Raw genomic sequence first — 18,774 nt, forward strand, 5'->3', positions numbered from 1 at the left:
CTGGGGAAACGGAGTGTGCAGGAAAACGTGAGGCTGCTAGGAGAAAGCACACACTCAACATCTCTGGGGGACACGAGGGCCGTGTTACCTGAGCATTCCTGCCTTTGATGTCATCGGAGCTCTGCCCAGCAGCCTCGGCATGGAGCCAGGGACCAGGTGTCCGGCCTGAAAGGCACAGGGGCGATCTTACCATCTGTTGGCCCGGGAGCGCTGCGCACATCTCAGAGGCAGCGGGCTAGCCCCGCACTGGCCGCGGCCGCACAGGGACCCAGAGCAACCTGAGCCCGTCAACACGAAACCTCCTGGCTGCTGGCCTCAGGCTGCGTGTTTCCACCGCGGCTTCTCTGTCCTGGGCTGTGACGACGGAGGCGTCACGTTCAACATGCGGGGGAGGGAAACAAGGCACTAGGACCTGGCATCCCAATGGCGTGAGAGCGTCTTAGATCCCGGCAGACCGCCATCTCCAGCCCTGGGGATGTGCCGCCCCTGCGCTACCCTCTGTGTGAGGAGAGACTGACAGATAAGTGTGCGGGCAGAATGGGCTCTGTTCCCCCAGGGCCCAACTCATTCTCTAACGTAAAGTGCTAGACATTATGCAAGTGGTATATAAGTACATTCTCATAAATGCGAACTCAAAGAACACAGGAGAACATAACAGGAAAAAAGAAAACCAGCCGGAAGTGGCTCTGCCCTGCCTCCTCCTCCCCCATCCCGATTCTCTACCCCCGAGTCCCCGCTGCTCCAAGTTTGCTGTTTATTCCTCCAGACTCGTTTCCTCTGTGTGTGTGTGCGTGCACACAGATGTATGGTGTGGTTGGTCTAGCCAAGTCTTAAATCCCAATCCCCAGACCTTAAATCCAAGGTCCTGCGAGACCTTGTCCCGTGCATCAGGTGTCCCAATTGGCGCCCTGAGTGTCACTTTCTGTCCTGCTTGGGCCACAGTCTAGGAATTAAATAACCGTGTCCCCGAGCCCTCTGAACAGCCTGGGGTGCCGTGCTCCTTACAAAGCACCGTGCTCCTTACAAAGCACCGTGAAAAGCAGAAATAGTCAGCACGGGTGATCTGTCCTAGAGAAACCTGGTAACAGCTTGTGTTCAGTGAAAGCGCGCAGGAAATCTAAGGCTTATTGTCAGGTGATGGGGTCATGAGCAGCTGTGTGACTGTTGACAAAGGCACAAATCATTTGGGGTGACATTGAAAGAGAGGAGCGAAAAGCAGGCCAGAAGTCGTATAAGTAGAATGACCTCAACTATTTTTAAAACTCATGAACATACACATAATATCCCGAATGGATTCCTCCTGGGTTAACTGATTGTCTTTAATCTCTTAAAACACCCTTTTCAAGTTTTCTACAGTGAGCCCAGAAGCCATGCTAGGAAGCTGTTCGGGTAAGGTCCGGTTTTTAAGAGGAACTACCCCACAGAATGGCCTCTATAGCTAATAACCATGAATCCAACGGGCACTGGCACTTTCACTAAAATGCTTTTTGAATCGATGAGTGCATTTGCTCTGGGATGAGATATTTTCAGGTAAATGATGGGGGGAGTGCTAGATTTTTTTTAATATCTTTTTTTTTATTATTGTTCTGGAGTGCTAGATTTTTAGTCAGTTATTAACTAAATACAAAGTAAAAAGACACTGATACAAGCCCCGACCTAATTCCAGGTGGGAGTATGACTTTGGAACGACCACCGTGAGGTCTAAAATCCTCCAGGCTACTACAAACAGGGCTCCCTCCTGGCCAGGGTTTCTTAATGTGGCTCCTTTGGGGCCGGCTGATCGTGCCTGTGCACCGTGGGCTGTTCAACAGCATCCCTGGTCTCTACCCACTGGGTGCCAGTAGCACATTCTTTGTGCCCCAGACCACCTGAACAACAGGAAATGTCCCCTGGGGGAAGAATCCCCCCACTGGAGAACCCCTGGGCAATACAACAGGCTTCCCTATAGGTCAGCAGTGGGCACTGGTTTTCACAAACACCCCCGGAGACAATAGCAGAGCTAAAGGAGAAGAATCGCTTTCTTCATAAAACAAAGGCAAACTCTGCACCTCCCCTTATGCAGCGTTGATGGGAATGGAAAATGGAAAATACTACAGTGTTTCCTCAAAAAATTAAAAGCAGGCTTTCCCTGTGATCCAGCAATTCTACTTCTGGGTACACACACAGGAGAATTAAAAGCTGGGTCTCAAAGAGATAATTGTACGCCCACGTTCACAGCAGCATTTTCACAAGAGCCAAAAGGCGGAAGTCCCCCCCACCCCGAGTGTCCATGGATGGATGGAGGGATAAAGCGAACGTGGCACGCCCATACAACGGGACATTACGGAGCCTGAAAAGGGAAGAAAACTCTGGCGCATGCTAGCATACAGGTGGACCTGGAGGACATGGCGCTAAGCGAAATAAACCAGTCTCAAAAAGCCAAAGTCTAATAGATTCCACTTGCATGAGGCACCAAGAGTAGTGAAACTCATACAACCAGAAGCAGAAGGGTGGCTGCCGGGGGCTGGGGGTGGTGGGAGAACGGAGAGTTGAGGATGAATGAGGACAGAGTTTCAGTTTTGCAGAACGAAAGGGGTTCTGGAGAGTGTTTGCACCATGGTGTGCGTGTACCTAACACTACTGAACTGTGTGTGCACTTAAAAAGTTTTGGCGAATTTCATGTTATGTATTTATAGTTAAAAGTTAAAAAAGGAAGGAAGCCTCAGGGTATCTGTGTGCGGTGTGTTGGTCAGAAGGAGAGAGAAGGAGGCGGCAGGAGGCAGGCAGGCAGAGCTGCCCCGAAGAGAGCGTGCAAACACATTCCTCCAGAAGAACGTCGTCGTCTCCCAGACCACGGAGCAGAACTCTCATCTGGGGGAACCAGCTTACTGCCGCCTAGCAGGAGGAACACTGCGAGGAGAAATGCAACTGGACAGGCACGACGCATAGCAGACTTGCACTAATATAGTTAACGAGGTTCTACCCTAGGGCTCGCAGGGATGGCGGGGATGTGCGAATGCGACTGTGCTGGCAGGCTGTGGAAGTATTTTATGGCTGCCAACTACCAATGCCATTTCTGCTCTGTAGGAGGTCAGCTCACTTCCTGTGTTTTCTCTCCTCTGCCTCCTCCTCCCTCTTCTGTTTTCACTGCACCGACCTCAGCATCAGGAGATTGTATCTTGGTCTGGGCACTGATTTGAACATTTCTCTGGGACCAGAGGAACACAGCACAGACTGCCAGCTGCACCCTCCTGGCGAGCTATGGGGGGCATAGCTTTTTTTTTTTTGGTATTTTCAGGGATGAGCCTGGGCACCATGGGCTCAAACACAGAAACTTCACATTAGAATTCCCTGAGTCTGAACATTGAAGGATTCCATGGCACATTATTAGGAAAGGCTGCAATACAGAAAGATTTTTAAGAACCTTCTCTTCTGGGCTGGTTTAGGGCAGAGGTCAGCCAAATACGGCCAGCAGACCAAATCCAGCCAGCACCTGTGTTTATAAATCAAGAGTTACGAGAAGAGGGCCATGCTCATTCATTCACGTACTGTCTGCGGCCACTTCCCCGGGGAAACAGCAGAACTGGGTAGTAGTGGCAGAGGCCACTTGGCCTGCAAAGCCTCAAATATGTTGTCACCGACCCTTTAGAGAAAACGTTTGCTGGCCTCTGGTTTAACGTAGGGTCGGCAACTGAAAAGCCTCCAGGGGCCAGGAGGCTGCATGCACGCGGTGCAGTCTGGGTGCACCAGAGGGCAGGGAGGTTTGTGGCAGGAAGGCGGACAGGTGCAAACCAGCAGGAAACTGAATGCCAGGGAAGGGCCCTCCCCACGGTCCCCGTGAAAGAGACTCACAGAGTTCCTGGCCTGGGGCTAATCCCAGACACTGGTGACTGTATCATTCTCCATGCTGGTCTGCAGAAGTCTGGGACTGGGGGCCTCAGGTTGTGGGCAGGGACACAGCCGACCCTCACCCCATGCCGTTGACTCCATCCCATCTCACCAGCTGCTGCCCAGTCGGACTGGCTCAGCACCAGACAAGAACCGGTTCATGTTTTAACTAACAGGCAGCATCACTGTGCTGTCCCCATCCCACCTCGATTTCCTCTGCTGCCTGTGTTTCTGAAGTACTTGCCTCCCTAGCCTCTGGGCTTGAGGGGCAGGCCAACCAGCCTCTCCCTCTGCCACTCTTGGGGCTGAGAGGCAGCCTGGCCACACGATGAAACCAGAGGGAGGCAGATCTCACTAGGCTGAGACTTTCAGCCTTAGCTGGACTCTGGCATCACCAGGCAGCTTTCACAATTACCAACACCCTAGTCCTACTTGGGTGTTCTAATTTAGTTGGTCCAGGTGCAGCCTGGCCTTTAGGGTTTTTAGGTTCTTCAGGTCATTCGGATGTGTAGCCGAGGCCGAGAACCATTGGCTTGAGGACACTTTCCATTTCACTGTCTGCCAGAGTTCCACATTGGGGGTTTTCGGGCTCTTCCCTGGCTACTAATGCAAAGTTCCTGCATCCCACTTTCCTTGGGGCATTCGGATCCCTAGTCAAAAGCCCCAGAGAGGGGAGGGGGAAGTGGTAAATTCACCCAAGTCTGATGCTAAACACTGAAAGCCCGTATTCTGTAACAGCCTCTGAATGAACCCTGGGGGCCTGGGGCACATGCATGTTCTGCGACTTCCAGGAGCAATGGCACGGCACTGCCGTTCAGGACACAGGACACGAGATGACAGACAGCCTGCAGCCGTCCAGTGCACACCAGGCACCGCTTGCTGAGAGCCGGGGAAATCCAGGGGCCCTCGCCAGGTGGTACTCACTCCGGGGGGTCTTGCTGGGGTAAATCTTCTGGCATGGTTTGTATTCGTCCGGAGGGGGAAAGTCTTCCATGGAATGGAACGTGAACTTAGACTCGAAGTCATCTGCACGTGGAAAATGGCAAAGTTGCTATGGTTACTGTGACAACCCAAGGTTCGCCTGCCTGGTGCCAGGGTGTCCGTGGCAGGACTAGTCCCCGCGAGGCCACTTTCCACTTCGCAGTTTTTACTGTTTAGCTGGGAAAGAGTGAAATTAACACTCTCCCCATCACCCACCCCACCTTACATCCACTAGTATCTTCAGGAAGCTTCTAAAGAGCCACAGGGCGATGCAGGGCACCAGGTGGGGAACATGGCAGCATCAGGAACGGCAAAGCCCCCGTGGCCTGAAGCCCTCCTGAGCTGCTGGGAGGGCCCGGGTCAGAGAAGCGGGCAGAACAGGAGTCCTGGGCCTGGCTGCTGACGCGGAGCATGGCCTGTGTCCAGTTGCAGGCCTGGGCCCCCCAAAGCAAACGGGTTCTGTCCTGAGCTGTCCATGACAAGAGGAGAGGGGGCGTGTGGCCCTTTCATAGGGCAGGTCCCTGCTTTGTGATCTAGGATTTGTGGCTGGCAGTAGCTCAGTCCACAAAGGGATGCAAAGATTTCTGGTCACATCTGACCCCATGTGACTTTCCGTCCTATCTCCATATTTTTGCCCTAACTGTCCCCCTGCCTGCTGACCTTCTGTCCATCCGTTCAGCTTGTCTAAATCACACTGTTCTTTCAGCCTTGTGTGTGGATTTCTCCAGGGAGGCAGACACACAGTTTAAAAGTTAGTTTTCTTCCCTCTCGAAACTCAATCAGAATGTTAAGAGTGGGTTCTGGAACCCTGCAGAAAGCCTCAAGGGAAACACTGTATTTAACACAACCTGTGGTTTGTTCTATGCTACTGTGAGTCCACTGCTCTGGCAAAGCACGCACCTGGGGCTGGCAAGCTCCTGCTGGGGGCCAGGAACCACCTCCCCACTGGCAGCTGGTGGCCCTGCTTACCCATGATGTGCAGGCTCCCGTTCCGCAGCTGCCCCCCGGGCTGCTGTGTCTGGGTCCAGCCTGGGATCTGCTGGCTCCTGCTTGAAAGCTCTGTGGTGGGTGATCTCGCAGGGGGAGCCGGCGGTGGATTTAGCTTCCCCCCACTGGTACCTGACAGAGAAGATGACAGAGTATTCAGATACAGGAATAAATGGGGATGGCAGATGCTATAACCTTCTGTGAGGGGTGAGTAAAAGTGCAGCCTCCGGAGACAACCCACTTGGAACGGAATCCAGTTCTTCTGCTGGGATAATGACACAACCTCTCTGTGCCTCCGTTTTCTCCTCTGTCAAATGGGAATGATAATAGTACACATGCCTCCTAGAGGTGCTGAGAGGGTTAAATGAGTTGATTTGAGTCAAGGCGCATGTAGTAAGGGCTCAATAAATGTTAGCTGCTGTGATAATCTCAATGACAATGACAATCCTCAGCATCAGATGGCACAGCCCCCAAAAGGGAAACCACTTCAGAGTCCTCAGAAAGGGAAGAGAAAGGAAAGGACTGCAGGACTCTCTCAGATGGTTCTAATCCTTGGAGAATGCTTCCAGTTCTCAGAAGCAACCCCAGCCCCTTGAACTCCAGACTGGGTATCTGGGCCCTGGTCTCGTGGGCGTAGTGTGGGTTGGAGATGTGACCAAGAGGTGACAGACTGGGGACACGGCTCAGAAGGGGGTGATCTCACAGGGGGTGCTGGTGGCGGATTTAGCTTGCTCCCACTGGTGCCTGAGCTGTCTGTAGGCGAGGCCCAGGGGGAGGCTAGAGGAACAGCTGTTGGGGGCTTGCTCCAGCCCGTTTCTGCTCACACCCGCTCCGCTGCATCGCAGACCCTAGTTTCTCTTTCCCGTGTAAATCCACCTGCCCACTGGGGCCCCGCTGAGCCCCTGGTCCCCTGCCCCCTTAACTCCCCACTTCTGAGCTGTGTCCCCAGTCTGTCACCTCTTGGTCACATCTCCAACCCACACTACGCCCACGAGACCAGGACCCAGATACCCAGCCTGGAGTTCAAGGGGCTGGGGTTGCTTCCGAGAACTGGAAGCATTCTCCAAGGATTAGAACCATAGAGAGTGTCCTGGAGTCCAGCCCAAAGAGGCATTGTGACAGTCCCACCTTCCGATACAAGGAGAGCCGCCCGGCACCTGGCTCTGTGCCCAGGTCCACACTGCCAGGCTCCCTCCCCAGCTCTGGGCATGGGCCTTGTACTTCGTGATGGAGCCACAGTGGGAACCTGAGCAAGTCCAGGACTGCGGGGTCATGTGGGGACACGGGAGGACATGTGTGTGGGCCCATGCCTGTGTGTGGGCAGTGTCCCACACTCTGCTTCCTTTGAGCTTTTTAAGAAAAAAATCTCATCCTTCCTACCCTTGCTGGTCTTCTCTTTCTGGTACCAGGATCCACTAGGATTTACTTGCTCCCACAAGCAGACTAAAGGGGCTGAGGAGCTGCTGACCCCCTTCTGGATGGAAATCTGCCCTCCATGTGATGAGAGAGAAGGAGGGGAAATAACCTGAGCCCCAGCTACAGGCACATTTCCTCATTTAATATAAATAACAATCTTACGGGAAATGTGTTATTTTTCATATGGGAAATACATGAATGCCCCCAACATGAAGTCCCACAACAAATCCTTATTGCACTCCACAGGGGCAATGAATAACTAGGTCTGATCTAACCCCAAATCCAAAGTTAAGACATCGCAAGGTATTCCCCAGAGGCTCATAGGAGCAGGCCTCTGGCTGTGGCCCCAGCACCTCCTCAGTGGCTGGCAACAGCAAACGGTCCTCTCATCGGGCCACCCCAGACCAGGACAGCTGTGCTCACCTGGGCCTCGGCCGGGCCTCTTCTTCTGCAGGAATGGCTGCGACCCAGGAGGCGCGGGCGGAGCAGGCAAGGCCTGTGCGCTGGGCTTCAGTGGCTGAGCCTGGAAGCTGGGGGACTTGGGGGGCAGTGGGGGTGGGGCTTCATTGCTGTTGTTAGCGCCTGGCATAGGGGGCGCAGGCACCAAGGACCTCGGGGTACATGAGGCGTAAAGTGGGAGCGGTGGTGGTGGGGGTGGTGGCGGTGGTGGCGGCGGGGCTGGAGGCTCGGGAACATCTTGGGTAGGGCTGGCAGTATCCGCATTGAGTCCGGGGTACCCGCAAGGCGGGAGGAGAGGGAGTGGGGGTGGGATGGGTGACAAATGCAAGGGGGCTAGCTGAGGCTTCACTGCCTTGTCACTGAGAATGGAGTTCTGGGGAAGAGGGGGCGGGGTTGGGGGAGGTGGTGGAGGGGGAGGTGCAGAAGGCAGAGGGGGGGCCACCCCCAGGGCATTACCTTTGGTCTGTGAGCCAGGTGGGGACACTAGGGGAGCTTTGATGGCGGAGGAAGAGGGCAGGGGTGGGGGTAAGGGCGGGGGAGGTGGGGGTGGGGTGGGAGGAGGTGGGGCTGGCACACTGGGGCGAGGAGGGATGGTCCTGGCAGCACCATGTGCCTCGGAGGCATTGCCTAGCCTGGGAGATGCTGGGGGGTTAAGCGGCCCGCTGATAGTTTTGGTGGGAAGCCGAGGAGAAGGCGCTCGGGAGCCAGGGGCCTGCCCTGTCTTGCCACCTGTAAGTGAGACAAGTTCTGAGTTAGCGCAGCAACAGAGGAAAGAGAAACCCCAAGCGTGTGGGCAGCAGTGGTCAAGACTCTCAAGCGTGATGTCGTGGACCTGCTGGTGATGCTTTCTCCCTGCACGTTCACCGAGAGGCCTCAGGTGCAGCAGCTGCCACACTAGAGGGTCAGCCGGACCAGCCCCAAGCTCCTTGCCAGCATTATGGTGCTGTCAGGCCACCAGCTTTCCTATTGCATTCCACCGTGGCCCTCATCTGCCAGAGTCTCCCAGGCTCCCTGCCCAGGGCACAGGACTGTTCCCACCTCCCCTGCCCTTCCTCATCTCAAGGTCACCTCACACTCATCACTCCTACCTACTGGGACCATCAGCCCTCATGTCCTAGTTTGGGTCCTCAGGTGCCAACCAGCATCTCCCAGTGAGGGAGGTATCCCTCACTCCCAGCATTTGTGAACAAGGGCTTTGCTTCTGCATTGAGAGCAGAAGCTTCATGCTCTGAAGCCAGTGGGAAGATCCTGACTTGGGGACCCAGTTCCAATGACCTTGAACCTCCCACTCCTTTGGCTTCTGGAAGTTCCCAGCTCCCTTTCCCAAAGATGTGTGCCTGTCTCTAGGGGGGTCACTGTCTCCTGGTCTCCTGGCTTCCTCACCTGGTAGATCCTCCACCACATCGATCCCAGCTTGAAATCCAGTGCCTCGTGAATTCAACAACGACAGATTGCCTACAAAGCATTTGTGTTTGGTGGCTTTCATGGAAGACTGGTAAGGAGGGTGCTCCCTGGGACTGGCCTTGTCACGCTGCACGCCCTTGGCCACACTGTTAGTTCTTTCCCTTTTGCCCCTGCCTGCCTAATGAGGGAAAGGTCCCTCTCCCCGTGTCCTGTACAGAAGTTCTGTAATCACTGCACATGCGAGCCTCCATTTCGGAGGCATTAAAAATATTTCTTCCCAACAAGTACAGTGCTGTTTCAAAGAGGAATTCTGGGGACTATGTTTTCCCCTGTCTCCACCCCCTTCCATTTTATAATCCCCGAGAAAACATGCGGAAAACCCTTGAAAACATGCTTGTTTCCCATACCTCCAACTTCCTGGGTGTGTAGAGTAGGACCCACAGCCTTTACACCAGGTTACCACCCCAGCCTCTGTTGGTGGCCTGAGCTTGTCAGTCGATGAGTCTCCAGTGTGTTTTCCCAACCCCCTACCCCAAAGTACTTGATGCTAAAAGCCAGGCCAATCAAAGCAAGGAGCGGTGGGCCGAGGTGACTCAGGGGAAGCTGAGTGGGTAGGGCTGCGGTGTCTGGCTTTGCAAACAGAAGACCCCCTCTGGCTATGGTGGGACAGCCACCTGGACAACACCACTTGTTACGGGGCTCAGCTATGGAATGGCTGTTTTGGAGGCAGGGCAGTGACATTTTCACTCCTCTGTTGAGGATTTTCTCTGAGGTGGTTCTGGAAGAGATGCTTTTGTATGGATGTGCCCATCCTGGTTGACTTCCCCCTGGGGGTCTCAGGCAGGCATTGCCAGAGCAGCTTGGCTGAGCATGCCCAGAAGGGAAACCCCCACTTGGCCTTCTACCAGCCACAAATCCAACATTCTGTGAGGTCAAGGGCAGGGGTCAGGCTCAGGCAGTCCTGCCTCCAACTTCTCAAACCTGTTTCCGTAGTCCACAGAGATGAAGGCGGAGAGCCCGGGCAGCTCCCTAAACCAGGGCCCACTTGCTGGATGGACTTGAAAGGGATAACAGAGTTGAAGGTCAGACTCAGGCCCTGATGGCCCAAACTTTTTAAGTGACTGAGGACACCCATGTCCCCAACATTCAAAAACCTATAAAGTGAGTCCATTCCAAGGACAGGAGCCTCCGCTCACTAAGCAGCCAACCAAATGAGAAAGGGGCCAACAAACCCATTTTTATCATAACACGGGCAGCAGAAGCAAGGGTGTCACGAATCCTCCTTCGGCTTATGTCCAGGCCCACTCTGGGGTCGCGCAGAGAGCTGGCAGCATGCAGTTAAGGCGGGACCAGCAGGAAAGAGAGCAGCTGACACGTGGGGGCAGGTGAAGCAAGCAGGCAGGCACCCACCGGCAGAGAGCTCCGGCGGAGCATGCCAAGGCAAGGAAGGGAGGAGGCCTTCCGCAGAGCACAGGCGCTAGCCCTGGAAACCCAAACAGAAACACAGAAAGGGGCCCGGAATCCTGCGGGGAGAGGCCAGCTGGAGCGCATCCAGGAGGTCTCGCTGATGGGAAAGGTGTCAGCTTGTAGAGCCTGGGGCTTATCAAGAGATGAAGTCTGTCTGCCTCTCCCAATGTTCTTATGTTTCCCGAGGACCTGGGGTTGCACAGAAGTCTCATGACACACTCCTTTCCACCCGGTGACATTTACTCATTGTGTCTTATTTTAACGATCACTCCCTGAGAGTGCTACGTCAGGGCCACATTATGACTTCTGGAGACCCTCTTCCTTCCTTAAAAAAATATTTAGAGCTACATTTTGTGACTGCACTGGTGTAAAGACAAATATAATATTTGACCCTAAAACTTCATGTTTTCTTCCCCCTGATTTTAACAAAAATTCAAACGTTTTCATGGGCCCCTAAAAAGCATTGTGATCACTAGACACTGCTCTCTGGGCTTCATGGCTCTAAGCAGCCATACTACCCACTCACACATTTCACTGTACGTGAGTATTTACTGCGCACCTACTGTGTGCCAGGCATTTTGAAGGCAGTGATCAAAACATAGTTCCTGCCTTCACGGAGCATACATTTAGAGGGGAAGACAGAAAATAAATGAGTAAATATATACTATGTCCAATGGTGGTAATAATAAAAGAAAAATAAATCCAGACAGAAGGGACACGGAATGAGAGGGTGACTCATTCTATATGGATGGTGAGTAAAGCCTCACCAAGTTGGTTGGATGCCACTTGAGCAGAGACATGAAGGAAGGGAGATGGTGAACCAAGCAGACACCTGAGAAAATGTGTTTTAGGCCCTGGGAGCAGCTTGTGCAAGGGCCCTGTGGCAGCAATATGCCCGGTTCATGTAAGAACAGCAAGGAGGGTAGCGTGTGGCTGGTGTGCAGGGCTTGAGCCAGCAAGAGTGGTAGGCAAGAAGATCAGAGAGATAGCAAAGGGCGAAGTCCTTTTCTGTGAATGAGAAGGGGGCTGATGGGAGAGTTCTGAGAGAAGAGAGCCTTGGCTGTCTCACTCCAACATGGCACTAAGGCCGTGCATCTACTATCGATCTGTCCTTGACTTCCCTCCTATGACAGGCGTCATTAGTCACTGCACTGTGGATTCCCACCTCCTCTACAGAGATCAGTGGTTGACTGCAGGTAGTGGCTCCGACATCTGACACCTGTGTCCTATTGGAGACAAGTAGGGATACTGCTGGCTTCCTTTGTCCGATCCCTGCTACAATCTGACTGGGGTTATTTCTGTGAAGAGAAGCTAGTGGAATTTTTATATTCCCAAGAAGGTTTCTTTGGTCCCAGGCAGGAAGTTTGAAAAAGAAGCAGGCACAGAAGAACGCCAGCCCTCAGGACGACCCTGGCACTTTCTCGTCTGACGAACCCTCAGCAAAAACGAGGACAGGAAATGTCTTCTGAGGAGGTTCCAGTGGGACCTCAAAACATCCCAGAGCCCTTATCTTTGCTGGACTTTATCAGTAGGTGACAGCCACAACTGTCAAACAGCCCCAGCAAGAAATTTAGCAGAGTCACATGGTAGAAGATTCTATATTAGGAATGTTTTGGGCTTGATATTCCTTGGATTAATGAAATTCTTTGAGTTTATCCAAAAAAAAAAAGAAAGAAAGAAAGAAAGAAAAGAAAAACACCTTTTGCACATAATAAAGACACATTTTTCTAATTTTAATGCAATGTTTTCCAAACATCTGACTGTGGTAGACTGGTCGCAACAGTGGCCTTGATAATGCACTCATTCCTGACTCTATACCCTTTGCAATGTGATCTTGCAGCTCCTCTCACCGAGAGATGAAGTCTGTTTCCCCACCTTTGTCTCAGGCTGGCCTTGTGACTCGCTTTGGAAAAGAGGATGCAATAGGAAGTAAAACTGTACCAACGCCAAATCTAAGCCTCCAGAGACTTTATATGTGTGCTTCTAGCCTCTCTGTTGGAACCTTGCCACCCCTATAAAAACAAACTCTGGACAGTCTGCTACATACTGAATGAACACATGGCTCAGGCCAGTCGCCCCAGATGAGGCACCAAAGATATAAGAAATATAAAATTTGCAAAGCCATCTACCAACCTGTAGACACTAGAGGGCGCCCAGCTGAGACCACCTTAAATTGCCAACCCAGGAATTATAAACTGAGTAGATGAGCTTTAGGGTATTTTGTGACTCGGCAATACCTAACGGACACAATGACACAATGACTAAGAACCCTTCTGACTCACTCATCACCCACCAGTGAGGCCACAGTGATGTCACGAATACCTGTCTGCACTCTGCAGGCTGGGCCACAATCACACCATCACTAAACACTACGCACTGTGGCCAGTCAGTCTTCATTTATTACCATGGGAGGACGTAAACAGAAGGATGATTTGAAAGATCCCTCGAGCACAATCCTGGGCTTTGGAAATTTCCGGCGCTTAGGTTTGCAAATGCAAGATCTCCTGCCACACAGCTGTTCACTGAAAACACGCCACTCACTGGTGTGTGAAGGATTCACCAGCTGGGTCTCCAAGTGAAGGAGATAAAGATCACAAGATAGTACCCTGGTTGGTGTGGCTCAGTGGATTGAGTGACGGCCTGCGAACCAAAGGGTCACCAGTTTGATTCCCAGTCGGGGCACATGCCTGGGTTGCAGGCCAGGTCCCCTGTAGGGGGTGTGCAAGAGGCAACCACACATTGATGTTTCTCTTCTTCCCTTTCTGCCTTCTCCTCTCTCTAAAAATAAATAAATCTTTAAAAAAAATCACGAGATAGCTAGCTCTGGATTCCTTTTTACCTGCTGCATCCCTCTGGCCTGCTGGACGCAAAACAGGAAAGCCACCGGCAAACAGACCTCCCAGGGCTGGGGGCGTGCTCCCTCCTTGAGAGTTTGCAGAACCTCCTCCTTCTTTGTTGGCGCCTTTAGAACCTTTGGAGAGAAGAGGCAAGTTGATGAAGACTCGTGGGTAGAGCTGAGCAGCCCATTCTCACCCCGGGCCGTGGTCTGACCATGCCTGTGTCCGCCTGCTGGTCCTCCAACCTGCAGGGCCTGTGATGTTACTGCTAGATTGCATCTTTCCCAAACACCCTCTGCCTAGACCCCCTGCAGACTCATGCCCGGGCCTGTCTGCTGCCTCTCTGGGCCTCCCAAACAACCAACCCTCAGTGGCTGACCACTCTGAAAAGTGACCTAAGCCAAGGGACCCACACACTGCCATTTAGTAGATGCCAGTGGAGGAACTGGCAGCACTTTTCAAAGGAGAAAACCTAGACACGACAGGTGTGGAACTGGCCCTGTTTTCCACTGGGAGGACTAGCCAGAGGAGACCCGCAGATTTAATCCAGACAGTAATTTTAACTTCTTGTCCACACAGCCTGGCCTGGAATGGCAAGCGGGAAAGGGAGGTCTGCAGTGATTGGTGCTTCAGCATTTCCTTCCTGAGCACTCACTCCCCGAGCCCCGCACGCTTCCCTGCACCTTTTCGTCTCTGGAGGAGAGGGCCTACGAGCCCCGGAGGAGGGGGGTCACCAATGCCAGCCTTTCAGATGTGTGTGCTTACCAACTACATAACAGGAGAAGACGTTCAGCTTAAACAAGGGTTCCTGGCAAAAAAAATCTTCACAACCTGAAGCTAATGAGCACGGAGAAATGAAGGCACAGTGCCCACTGGTGGATGAATATGGCCAGAGTATTCTAAATGTTAATATTACCCATTACCAGCTCATTGGAATGATTAGTGAGTGAGTATTCCCATAAAATGGACTTATCTGTTCATTGGGCTTCAGTTAGATAGTGGGTCTCACCAGAAACAAATTTCTAATCTAGTGGGAATTATTTCTTAAAATAATTCGTCTATCCTTGCGTATTAACCTATATCGCAATTACAGATACTAGATTCTTATATTTTTAGGACTATCTTTGAGAATTAGCATCATGCTCACCATTAAAAATATATGAAGACATAATAATACCTTACAATCAATACTTCTGCATATATTATTTCAACCTTCCACAACCTGGACACATACAAGAAAGAACAGGTATTATTCTCTCTCCCATTTTGCAGGTGAGCAAACTGAGTCTCGAAGAGGTTCCTTGGTGTGTCTGGTAGCAGCACCAGAAGTCATCTGACCCAAGCACAGACTCCATTTTCCCTGTCATGTTCTAGAAGACATAGGAAGCGGCAGTCATTTGATCCTCTGAGGGAATTCCGAATAAATCTTTTTCTTTGCGGAAAAACAAAATGTTTGCATTTTTTAATGTTGAGACTTTATGTTTTCTCTCATTGAGTTTGAGGACTCTGTGGACACAGTGACGTTTAAGTGTTCGCTCCCAATGGAAAAGCACAAAGTGGTACAGCCCTACGATGAGATATTACTCAGCGGTAAAGAGGAGAGAAGCGCTGGCTCCTGCTACATGTGTGAAGCTGGCAGACGTGATGCTCAGTGAAGGGAGCCAGTTCCAAAGGCCACATATTGTATGATTCCACTTATATGAACTGTCCCCAAATAGACAAATGCATAGACATGGCGAGCAGATTTAATGTTTGCCAGGGGCTGGGGGGTGGGAGGAATGGGGAGTGACTGCCAATGGGTCTGGAGGGTCCTTCTGGGGTGCTGGAATGAGTGTTTTGGAATGAGATGGAGGTGATGGCTGCACCACACTGTGAACATCTAAATGCCACTGAATTGAACACTTTCAATGGTTAAAATGGTGAATTTTATCACAATTTAAAAAGTTATCTCACCATGAGGGTTTTTTTAGCATTTGAAGAGTGAGGATAGAAGAACCCTATACACTGTCTGCACACCTAGAAGGGAAGCTCTGAGTCTCCACCCACGTGGCCTATACACCGAGCAGGTCTGAGATACTGCAACTCTGTTCCGGGTAACAGACATGGCCCCCACCCTGAGCAAGCCAGGGGTGCCTGCCTGAGCTTCCCGTGGCCTCCCGTGGCCTCCCGTGGCCTCCCATGGCTTGAGGCAGTCCTGGCCACGCACTCACTTACTCTCGATCTGCGGGGCACTGCGGTCGTTGATCTGCGTGACTTTCCGTAGGCGAGTTCCTTGCTGGATATCGGCCAACAGTGCACTCCGACCTTTGGGATCTGCCTTCCGCAAGCTGGAAGCGTCTGTATTTACCTGTAAGGGAGCAGGAGGGAGCTGATTATAATCACATATAATAACATCTGCCGATAAGCCCAATGTCCTATCTGTTGTAAGGTTTACCTCCCACAGTTCTCTGCCTTATCCGCTTGTCCTGCCCTGCCCCATTCCTAAGGTCGATCTCACCTTGACCTCTGGGCAGTTACCTTCAAGTCTCTCTGGAGACTTACCTCCTGCCCTGCTCACACCCCTCTCTCTGGGGATCTAGGATGGACTCTTTAGGCTTCCTAAAGGAAGCCTAAATCACTGATTCTCTTCCTCTTCCTAGCTAAGCCTCACCTGCAGGCCTGGGCTCAGGCTGGGTGTTCTGGGTCCGCTCCCAGGTTTGGAGTGATCGCCCTGCCTGGTGTCCACTCCTGGAGCAAATCCTTTGCTGGCTTCAGCTTGATGCCGGGAGTTGGTCTTGTCTCTCTGCCTTGCCCTGGGCTATTCTGAGTGGCACTAAGTTGCACTCAGTCACCTGATACTCATCCTCCCTGCTGCTGGGTGGCCCATTATGTCTCCTACCTGAAGCAAATTCAGCCTCGAAGAGCAGGTTTGGAGGGAGGGATGGTAGTCTTCATGTGAGCATGGAGCACAGGGGAGAACTGGGGCCCAGGGGCATCTTAAAAGTAAGGAGACAGGGAGGGCCAGGGATTTTGAGGGAGGGTGAGTGCCTCCTACACTCTGGGCCCAGTACTTCCCTCTGATCCTCACAGAACCTTGTGAGTGTCTGCTGAGCTTGCCCTCATTGTACGGGTGAGAAACCTGAGACTACGAAATTGTCTGTTCAAGGTCACAGAGTTCAAACCCAGATCTGCTTAATTCCAAAGGCCACGTGCTTTGTACTTTGCAATCAAGGTCATGTGCCATGGTTACACTAAGTGTCCTATAGACTGCTAAAGTGCGTCATAAATACATCTGTGAGAATAACCTTCATTCTAACTCGCAAGTAGCCCTGAGGTCCAGCTGTTTCACTCCCACTGTGGCTTGAGCTGACACGGCAGGGGTCTCCATGGACTATCAGATCCAGGGGGCACCAAACAACACATGTCGGTTGGTGGCAAATAAAGGGAGGGGTGGGGCTGCCTTGGAAGACAGTCAGGAGGATCCCCCGAAGTTAGAAGGTTTGCACCACGTGACCTCGGAGCTGGTTAACCACGTCTCAAAGCATGAAACACCATGTGCCTTCAGCTTCCCCTGCAAATGGCAGCACCTCAGAGGCCTTTTCTGACCCCCAGCCTACATAAGACCACCCAGTGCTCTCTCTCAGGATGCCGTATTCTTTTTCCTTGGTAACTTGTATCGCAAGGTGTATGTTTTTATTCCTGTGTTCACTGTGCAGATTTTCCACTTGTGCTTACGAGTTTAAGGGGTGCTCTCCCACATTTCTCTCTGTCGGGAAACAGATCTCGCTCATTTTGTTCACCAGTACGTCCCCAGAGAGCAGAACAGGGACTGGCCCCAGATGGGCTCAAACACTGTTCACCAGGTGAGTGAAGGAGTGAGCGAATGAATGAACTGGACCCAGGATACATAATACACTGGCCTTGTCCTCCAGGGCAAGCGCATGTACAGGGAGAGAGGACACACGTGCACGGAATAAAGCCACTCTATCCTGCAGCATGTGGCCATGTGAGTCCCCCGGAGAGGAAGACCCCTGGGAACCCAGAAATGGCCGCATTTGTCCGGCCGAGCAGGCTGCAAGGGAGATAGGGGACTCAGAAGGTCCTTGTAACACAGACAGGATTCACGAATCCTTGCTGTGGGCATTTTTGTTGTCATTGTTCAGAAAAGGACAAGCCGGGTTTGCTGACTAGACTGTCAGAGACTCTGTCGCGACACAGGCTAGAAACCAAGGCAGCTGTGGTCTCCGTGAAAATGTGCTGAGCCTGCATTTTCCCGGCTCGCTCTTCCGCGTGAGGAATCCTTGCAGGGCACAAGCTTCAAAGTGGGTTCTTACCGCCTGGAGACATGAAGAGTCCTTAGGAGAGGGGCTCCTGAGTGATGGTCAACAAAGGAGCCCTGGGCAGGGGACCCCAATCCTAGAGCTGTATTTTCTCAGGAATGGGTGTAAGAACGCACATGCACAGCAGGGCGTTTCCCGCAAGGCAGGCTTAAAAACTCCTACATGTAGAACATTAACATCAGTAAGTTAAACGGTAAAGCTTTCAGATTTCTAAACTTTATTTAAAAATCTTATTTATAAACAATCAGTGACAGGAATAGAGGGTCAACAAATATCATGACCCTGGCCAAGAGGAGAGGACAATTCTTCTAAGAATCTGGCATTGTAATCTCAGACATGTGTCGGGGTTGGGCACAGGGAGAACGTGCCTTGTCACTGTCTTCCTCGCTACAACGGAAACAACACTGAGTCATAAAGTCGGTCGTGACCCAACTCGGGTGGTGGCCTTGAGGAAGGCTGGGCTGGAAAGGGGCATTCCTCCGAGTAAAGAAGTAATAAGAAGAGCAGACCTTGCCCTCACGACATGGTGGGGGTTGGGGGAGGGTCCTTTCAACTAATTTAGACTCGATTTTTTTTATGTCTTATCAAAATTCATCCCCTGACTCCCTGACCTTGCCCATCTCAGTTTTCAGGTGGGGGCTAGGAAGGAAGTTGTATGTCTTTGGGATAGTGATTTTTAAACAGATTCTCTACTTAGCACAGGTCTCAATAGGTTTGTTTTTTTAAAGATTTATTCATTATTAGAGAGAGGGGAAGGGAGGGAGAAAGAGAGGGAGAGAAACATCAATGCAAGAGAGAAACATCGATAGGTTGTCTCTTGTACACATCCTGACCAGGGACCAAACCCACAACGCAGGCGTGTGTCCTGACTGGGAATCGAACCAGCGAGCTTTCCGCTTTGTGGGGCAACGCCCAACCCACTGAGCCACACAGGTCAGGGCAGTATGTTCCCGACAATTCCACATGACAGATTTGTTGATAGACACTTTCCAGATCAGCGGGAGGACACAGCAAGACGCGTCATGTTTACAGGACAC

General features: G+C 51.9%; 1 protein-coding gene across 3 annotated transcripts in view; it reads right to left on the bottom strand.

Annotated features, from left to right (window-relative positions):
• Positions 1-18,774, bottom strand: part of WIPF3 (WAS/WASL interacting protein family member 3) — a 72,522-nt gene that overhangs the window by 4,249 nt on the left and 49,499 nt on the right. The window contains exons 3-8 of one of the 3 annotated variants that reach the window (XM_053926936.2): positions 15,633-15,765; positions 13,421-13,552; positions 7,675-8,439; positions 5,818-5,967; positions 4,792-4,893; positions 89-165 (exon numbers count right to left, since the gene is read on the bottom strand). In XM_053926936.2, the coding sequence (XP_053782911.1) occupies positions 89-165; positions 4,792-4,893; positions 5,818-5,967; positions 7,675-8,439; positions 13,421-13,552; positions 15,633-15,765 (1,359 nt within the window). Of the gene's footprint in view, positions 1-88; positions 166-203; positions 355-4,791; positions 4,894-5,817; positions 5,968-7,674; positions 8,440-13,420; positions 13,553-15,632; positions 15,766-18,774 lie in introns of those variants that run through there. The other 2 variants (XM_053926935.2, XM_053926934.2) reach the window with 2 other exon arrangements.

This window comes from Desmodus rotundus, chromosome 6 (genome assembly GCF_022682495.2).
Source record: "Desmodus rotundus isolate HL8 chromosome 6, HLdesRot8A.1, whole genome shotgun sequence".
Classification (NCBI taxonomy): Eukaryota; Metazoa; Chordata; class Mammalia; order Chiroptera; family Phyllostomidae; genus Desmodus; species Desmodus rotundus.